Here is an 8,085-nt window from a genome sequence, read left to right as displayed (position 1 = left end):
AATCCTCTATATGGATTAAGCTTCGTTGAAACTTTATATATCTATATCTACATCTATATGAATGAGAAAAATAGGTTTTAATACACACTTTTTTTTTTTTGCATGTAAATATCTGCTTCTTTCTTTGCATATGTGTTATCATTTTTGGTAATATGCTTCTCTGTGTCCATCTCGTAGGCATGCCTTACCACAGACTGGTACTAGCTTCCATGGAAAAGGTCTGTGTGACAGCATTTTCTCATGTGTCAGATCTCCCACTCTTCCTTTGTTGGAAAAATCCCACTGACTTCAGTGAGACAAAACACCTAAGACAATAAAGGTTGTCTGTATTCCTATCAAATTCTAGTGGAACATCTGCAGTGTATTAATCTGTAACTACTTTATTAAAAATAGAACCCAGGTACAGACTAAGTGCTAAAAGACTAATGAAGACTAATTGCTGCAAAGAAAACACTCTGCCTTAGTCTGATGGTATGGATGCCAGGCTTTCTAAATATTTACACAACTAACCATCAACAATGGGCCTTTTTTAATTGTCTAAATATATATTTACATGTATACAAATTAAAAGCCAAATCCCTTTTCCACTAATAGCAATGAGAGTTTTGCCTTTTGCTTTGGTGGAATCAGGGATATGGTCCAATAGAATAGTTTGTCAAATGTTATATTTTTCAGGGTAAAATAGCGTTTCTTCTATCTTTTTATTTTAGAGAACGGCTAAGGGAAAGATTAAATTTAAATAACTCCACTGGATTGATTTTATTAATGTAAACCTACAAAACAGGAACATTGAGTTAAGGCTTAAAGCTGATTCATTTCTAGTTTTAAGTGGAAGGGTAAGAAAAGTACAAGGCAAACAATTTCTTTGCAGAGAGAAAGTATATTTTGATTACCTCTTCCTTTTATTGTAAAATCATTCCTCACCACACTATGAGTGGACTCCAAGCATCATTGTTAGCAGGTAAGTCACAAGAACCAAAGCTGAAGTATGGATAAAGCAGCAAGATCATAACACATCAAAGTATCATATACACTGAAGAAATAACTCAGCGTCCTTAGGTGGGCTTTCCTTCCCTATAAAAATTTGATCTATGTAGAACTTCATTCACATGGACACTTAACAATGAGGAAGTATTTGCTTTGGCGGAAGTGGGTTGCACATCTGTTTAACTTGGTTTGTGGTTTTTTAACATAAGGTTTCTCTGTGTTGTACAGATGTGAATCAGGTAGCATTCAACTTTTTCCCCCCACTGCTGAGGTGTCCAGTGGTCACTCTCTGCTGGGGTGCTTGTTTCATTGACTTTTGCCACGCAATCCATCGCTTAGAAGAGCAGGCTTCATTTCTCGACTGGTTTGGTGGGTCTTTTTACTCATTGTCAGTCAGCATAAATAATAAATCCAGAAAATGTGCTGTATTTGTTGTTGTTTCCTCCATGTGCTTTTCCTCCATCTAATTTAATGTAAACTTCATCTCCTGGCTCCAGGTGAAGAACCACGCTGTTACTGGCGTAGTCGTAGTTCTGATCAGCATCCTGAGCAATCGCACTAGCTCGAACCTACATCAAATACAGAATCGCTGGTTAAGAAAACTCAGGCAATTTTTCCTGCCCGGTGAAATCAAAGCATATCCTCAAAGTTTTATTCCACATGCATGAGTTGCCACTTTAAACATCTGGCAACATATATTGTAGTATATTCCTATGGCAATTGCTTATGTTCTCCTACTGTACTTCTGTAACTAAAGCAATTATATTCTTTCTCAGTCTGGTTCTTTCTCAGTCTGATATTCTTCTGATGAATACACAACTGCCAGATCTTTTTATAAATATGTGTAAGAATAGCTGGAGTTGAGATCAGATCGAGTGCCAGTTTTACCAATGTGTAACTTTTGTATCAGTGGGACAAATGACTGACAATGTTGAGGATTGTCACAGAGAGGCCCACAGGGAGCTCCCAAGATGGACTTTTTCCAGAGGCAGATTATTGTCACACTAAGCAATAGGATCATGCTGCAAAAAATATATATACCAAGTACACCCCCCTACACACACATGCACACAAGCAGTCTGGGTTCGGAAAAACCGCTATTACCACAGTTCAGTAAGCAAACATTTAATTTCACTATGTTTTAAGAGATGCACTTTTGAAAAATCACAGGCAAGTCATTATTTGCTATAAGAGGTTTTTGGAATTTACAAGTCATTGAGGGCTTTTCCTTTGCAACTTTCCTTTAAACATACTTTTTTCCCATTTCTCCCTTGGTATTCCACTACTGATTAAATTTGACATTTCTTGCAAACTGGAAGTAATCTGTAATTTCAAGATATATGTTGGTTACAGCAATGAACAGCCTGTGCCATTGTAAGTCTCCAAATCATTTATATATAATTTGACTCTGTTTGGTAAAATATTTAAACATGGTTGTATGTGATTTATTTCAGTGTAACACGTCATCTGCTTGTTGCTTGACTTTGTTCTAGCGTAGTTACAGAGCAGTAAATGATTTAGTGGCATTGCAAATCTGAACTAAGTAATAATGCATGACTTGGCGTACTATATGTGGGATTTTTTTCTGCTCTGAACTGAAAAAATAGGCTATAAGTCACAATTTTCCATGGATTCCTTTCAAAGTTTACATGATAAATTTCCAAATTAAATTTTCATGTGATATGATTTCACATTAATATTGAAATGTTAAAAAGGAGGGGGTTCTTTTACCATGCAGGATCTTATGGCATTATGCAGCTTAAAAATCACAGTAGGTGGAAATTCTTTATGCATCCTGTAAGAACAGTGAGAAAGGCTGCAAAGGCTTGCAAAGCTGTGACAGGCTGCAAATTTAAACTGATCCGTGGCATGATGATAAACCCTGACTATTTCAGGACTTCTTGGTCCTGACTTGCCTGGTATTGTTTACAGAGGTGATCTATTTTGCTGGTTTTTAAAGCAATGATTATTCTAAGTACTGGATGTTTCCTTTGGAATAGTGACTGGCAGGGCAGAGTTGAAGGCTGTGAGCCATTAACCCTGGAAAGACCTTCCAGAGAAAATAATGGACTGAGGTGGTTGCCGGCAGTGGAAATGGAAAGGGCAAGTGGGGAGGAGGGAAAAGGCTACAGACAAGGTAGAAGAACTTTAACAGAGAACTAGTATCTTGCATAACGGTGAGGAAAACGGTTTAGAGGACTCTTCAAATTCACATTTACTTCCTAATGAAATGCTGGTTTGTGGATTTGTATAAAATCTTGTGGATGGTAAGGAAAAACTTTAATTACATCAGTGACAATCCTAAGGGAGTCAGCGTGTGGACACCAGCTAGAACAGCAATGGATATTTCATTTTTAAGGTTCTACATAACACATACTGGCTGGGGAAAAAATATTCTGGCTATTGAAAGTCTAGAAACCAAAATGCAGATGTTACTGCCCTGTGTGTAGCAGCAAAGGTCCTGTATGCTGTTCTTAGCGGGTTTACTTTCTTGCTTGGTTAGCCAGAACAATTTCTTTTTCAACCCTAAGAGAACCGTCTCAAATAAATTCTGCTCAAATGAATGGAGTGTAGTGCTGCAAGAGGGTAAATGCATTACCCTCAAAATTAAAGCACTGTGAGACAATACATTTCACAAGTGCCATGTAAGGTCTTTCATGAAGCTACGCGCTCAGCCTGCACACATACCTAAGCTGTGTCACCTCAGCACTTCCCTGTTCAAGCTTGATAACCATTGAAGCAGGCAATGAGGTAACATTGGGGACCTTGAGGTTTCACATATGTATTGCTCAGGAATGCTTTTTTTTTTGTTGTTCTGTAAGTCATACAGATTTCAATGTTTTGGGTCAGAGAACATTGGATTTATAATGTTGCCTTTGTCACTCCATTTAACTACTTACTTCCAAAATTTCTGAGCTTCTTTACAAATATACATAAAGCCTGTCACATCAGCATTTAGTGTTTCAAGTATAAATCATCATCAATCATTGAGGCGTTTAAACTGTGGGTCGATTTTAAAGCATTGATGTGCAGGTATTTCCCTAAATATCTTGTATAGTATGTACAAATGTACACATAGAACCTCTCTTTAGGTGGGGTTTTTCTTTCTTCTTTGAATAACTGAGTTTGTCTCATGTCTGGCACTGGAAGTACCTATATTTGGAAATGGTTAGACCTCAGGTTCAATTGAATATTTGTAAATGGATGCTTCTTTAAAACTACTGCTACGTATTTATTTTTCAGGGTTCGGGAAAATAAACATTCTACAAGATTATAAATATGGGTTAAAAAAGATCAATTCTTTAATTGTAAGTAAAATTGTATTTCTGCAGGGAAGAATATTGCTTTTGTAGGAAGATATCAAAGTGAATATATTAGGATGTACTTAGTTTTACTAGTTCTGGTTTATCTGCTGAGACAGTATTTATGCTAGATATTTTCTAATTTAATTAGTTGCCGCTGATGTCCTCATTATTCCGTTTTCGCAGTCCTTCTGAGGAGCCATAAAGAAAAGGTTAAGTGGCAAATCAGATTAATTTACTGGCCGCCGCCTCTCCCGTGTGCGCTGAGCACAAAGGGCCGCCAGCCGGCCGTGCTCGGCTGCGGAGGAGACGCGCAAACGAACGAGGCCGTCGGCGGCCGCCGGGCACGGCGGGGACACGGGGGCCGGGGTGCAGTCCTCGGGACACGGCGGGGAGCCCAGCCATCCCCCAGCCCACCCCGCCGGAGGGCGAACAGCCCAGGGAGAGCGGCAGCGCCGGCTCCGGGCTCCCCGAGCGGCCAGCCCGCCCTGCAGCCCTGCTCGCCGGCACGGCTCGGGCGCTGCGGCACCTGTTGCGCCGCCGGAGCGCGGCGGGTCCCGGCCTTGCCGCCGCACGGGGGGCGGGGAACCGGCGGGAGCACCGCGGAGCTCCGGGGGCATGGGAACGATCGGGCACCTCGCGCTGTCCCTGGGCATCCAGAGCCTTGAGGGATGGGGGTGCCTCTAAGCGCCGGAGGAATTAGTGCCAGCCTAACCGTGTCTGGTAACTCCGCACGGAAGAGGCGCAAAATTGCGAAGGAGGGGTTACAAGGGGGCAATGTAACAGGCAGTGGCTACGTTAATCCTAATTAAAAGGGATGATTCCTCTGTATTTTAGACGGCAGCATCGCAAGGCTTTTAATTATTTCCGATGCCTTCATCCTGCCCAGGGGATGCCGACAGACTCGGGTCCTGCCCGGGCTCTCCGGACGTCCGGTGTGATTCCTGGCACGGTCCGTCAGCCGGCACCGGCCCGCCAAGGGCTCAAGTCTGCGGGCGCCGAGCTCGCTCTATTGCCAGCTCTCCTGCCAGGGAGAAGAAGCCTCGCACCCCTCCGGGGCTGAGCGCGTCAAGCCCGGCGCTCCGCTGCGTGGGAGCCCCGTCCCGTGCCGTGGCTGCGTTCCTCCCACCCACCTCACCCTTTCCCCACAGAGCACCACCCTCTCCTGAGCTCACCCACCGCCCCTGGCTCCCCTTTCTTTCTCCCGGGGACTTTCCCCTCCCCGAGGGAACACCGGGCTCATTGGCCCCTGCGGGGGCAGCGCTGTTTGTACGCCCGCCCCCCGCTCCCGTCCCGGCGGAGCTGCGGGCAGCGCCCCGCGCCGGGGCGGCGGCCAGGGCGGGCCGGGAGCTGCTCTGCTCGGACAGCGGGCTGGGAGCGGCACCTGCGGCGCGGCTCTCGGAGAGGAGAGCGCGTCGAGTCCGCATTCACCCAGCAGCCCGGGCGGCCTCGGCTCTGCGCCGAGCACCCGGCCCCTCGGTAGCCTTCGGGCGCCCGAGGCGGAGCGGGGCGGCGCTCCCCGCAGGTTCCCCGCCAGGTGCCGAGAGGCGGCCGCCGGTCCCCATCGCCCGCCTCCCGCCGCCCGGGCTCGGCTTCCCCGGCGCGAACCCGCGCCGCCTCCAGCGGCCGCCCGGCTCCCCCTCCCCGCCCGCTTCCCGCCCTTCCCGCGCCGCTCCGCCCGCTGCCCGCACAGCGTCCGCTCCCTCGGGGAGCCCCCCTCGCCCGGGGGCCCCCTGCCCTCCTGTCCCCGGCCGCCCCCGGCGCGGCGCCCACCTGGTTGTTCTTGCAGAGGTCGGCCCACATGCTGGTGCCGTCGCCGCCCCGCATGAGCACATGGTAGGTGAAGAAGTAGATGCCGGGGATGGAGCAGGTGAACTTGCCGGTGGTGGGATCGTAGTGGTTGCCGAGGTTGGTGACCACGTCGTCGAACTTGAGCACCTCGTAGCCCTCGTGTTGCCGCTTGAGGCCGGCGTAGAAGGCGATTTTGGGGACGGTGCTGTAGGTGGCGGCGCTGATGGCCCCCGCCGCGTTCAGCCCCGGCGCCCCGGGGGGGCCCGGCAGGCCCTGCCGCCCCGGCTCGCCCTTCTCACCCGGCGGCCCCACCGGGCCGGGCGGCCCCGGCTCCCCCGGCGGGCCGCGCGGCCCCGCTTTGCCCGGCCGGCCGGCCTCCCCCTTGGGCCCCTGGATGAAGGTGGGCAGGGACTGCATGAGCCCGCGGTCGGGCGTGGCCGCCGTGCTGGGCGCCTTGGTGCCGCCGTAGGGGTCGCAGACCATGCGGCAGGTGCCGAGCATCTCGTAGTGCGCCGAGGTGCCGGCCGAGCTGACCAGCACCGGGATGAGGATGACCAGCAGCAGCACCATCACCACCCCCAGCGCGCCGGCCGCTATCAGCCGCCGCCTGCTGCCCACCAGCCGGCTCAGCGCAGGGCGATCCTCTTGTCTGCTTTTGGACAAAATCTTGATGGTTGGCGGGGTTCCTCCTCAGAGCCGAAAAAACGCCGAGCCCGCGCGAGCTCGGCTCCCCTGGGGCTCGGCCGCCCTCCCGAGGGCCGCCGGTGGTGCGGGGGATCCCGCGGGTCGCGGCGCTCCGCTGCGGCCGCTGCAGCCGCGGGGCGGGCGAGGGAGCGGAGCGGGAGAGGAAGAGCTGCCGCCGCGCCCCGGCCGCCCGCACTTTTATGCTCCCGCTGGCGATCGACTTTTTTTTTTTTGCAGGCTGTGCCAGTCCGAGTCAACTTTCCCTGGAACTTGCCTTTCCTCTCGCGATCGCCCCGCTCGCCTCCTCGCTCTCTCTCTCCCTCCCTCTCTCTCTCTTTTCGCAGAGACGACAGTCCTCAGCGGGGACGCGCCTCCCGGCCGCCCCGGTGCCCGCCGCCCAGTGCCCGCGCCGCCGCGCCGAAGCCGGAGCCGGAGCCGGAGCCGAAGGGAGAGCGGGATCCTGCCCGAGTGCCACCTGCCAGGAGAGGAGGAGGCTGACGAGCGCGCTGGAGCAATTTATAGGCACCCAAAAGCGCAGGGGAAAGGGGAGCTGCTTTGGCATCTCATTCCAGCATCTGCTCTGCTCTTCCCACTCACAGAGAGTTTGGCATTACTCTGGCAGTGTGGGAAATATATATTTTTTTTCTTTTCTCCCTCCCCCACCTCTCCCGCAAACGGATGAACAGCGAAATCGTGAGCCTCACTCACTAGCTGCATCTTGTGATGACAGCTCTTTCTGAAGCAGACCGAAAGGAAGAGACGTGCTAAGCAGCCTCTGGGTACCCTTCAGGTCACCGATCGAGAATTAAAAGGTCAATCCACCTCCTGCTTAACGCTTCCCTGAGGCCACTTTGCCATGTTAGCGTTTTCTGGGAAATACCGCGTAAAATGCAGGGATATTTTACCAATTGTCCAAGTAAAAGTTGTTTGAAAATATTCCTCCCACAATAATAAAGAGATTAACGGCAATTTCGGATCTCCCTCTTCCTCCTCGTCCCAATTACAACCATAAAGGCATAAAAGGAAATAGTTTTTCTCGTGAATTAAAATTGACGTGCTCATCACTGGCTACAGCGTTTCCCGGTGTTAAAGCCAGCCGCTGCTCTGCTTGCAAACCGGCACTGAGGGAAAGTGTTCCCTTTTGTTTAGAAGCCAAAGAAAAGTCCGGGGTATATGCAAATCGTCAGATGCTTAAGACCTGATATAAACATCTCTTGGGCTTAACTCAGGGGCAGCAAAGCATTTTGTTAAATCTTGGAGGCTGGTTTTTTTTTTTTTTTTTTGGTTGTTGTTGCTGGGTTTTTTTGGTTTTGTTTTTCTT

At 49.8% G+C, this 8,085-nt stretch overlaps 1 protein-coding gene across 1 annotated transcript; it reads right to left on the bottom strand.

The window, feature by feature from the left end:
• Positions 1–103: 103 nt before the first annotated feature.
• On the bottom strand, positions 104–6,694 carry C1QL3 (complement C1q like 3). The gene is made up of 2 exons (XM_038127713.1): positions 6,063–6,694; positions 104–1,556 (listed from the first exon to the last, which is right to left on the bottom strand). Exons 1-2 carry the CDS (start codon positions 6,648–6,650, stop codon positions 1,377–1,379), a joined length of 768 nt encoding a protein of 255 aa, XP_037983641.1. The 5' UTR covers positions 6,651–6,694; the 3' UTR covers positions 104–1,376.
• Between the last annotated feature and the right edge of the window lie 1,391 nt (positions 6,695–8,085).

Source organism: Motacilla alba, chromosome 2 (genome assembly GCF_015832195.1).
Source record: "Motacilla alba alba isolate MOTALB_02 chromosome 2, Motacilla_alba_V1.0_pri, whole genome shotgun sequence".
In the NCBI taxonomy this organism is placed as follows: domain Eukaryota; kingdom Metazoa; phylum Chordata; class Aves; order Passeriformes; family Motacillidae; genus Motacilla; species Motacilla alba.
Note: the sequence above shows the minus strand (reverse complement) of the source record. Positions and strands in the feature narration are given on the sequence as shown.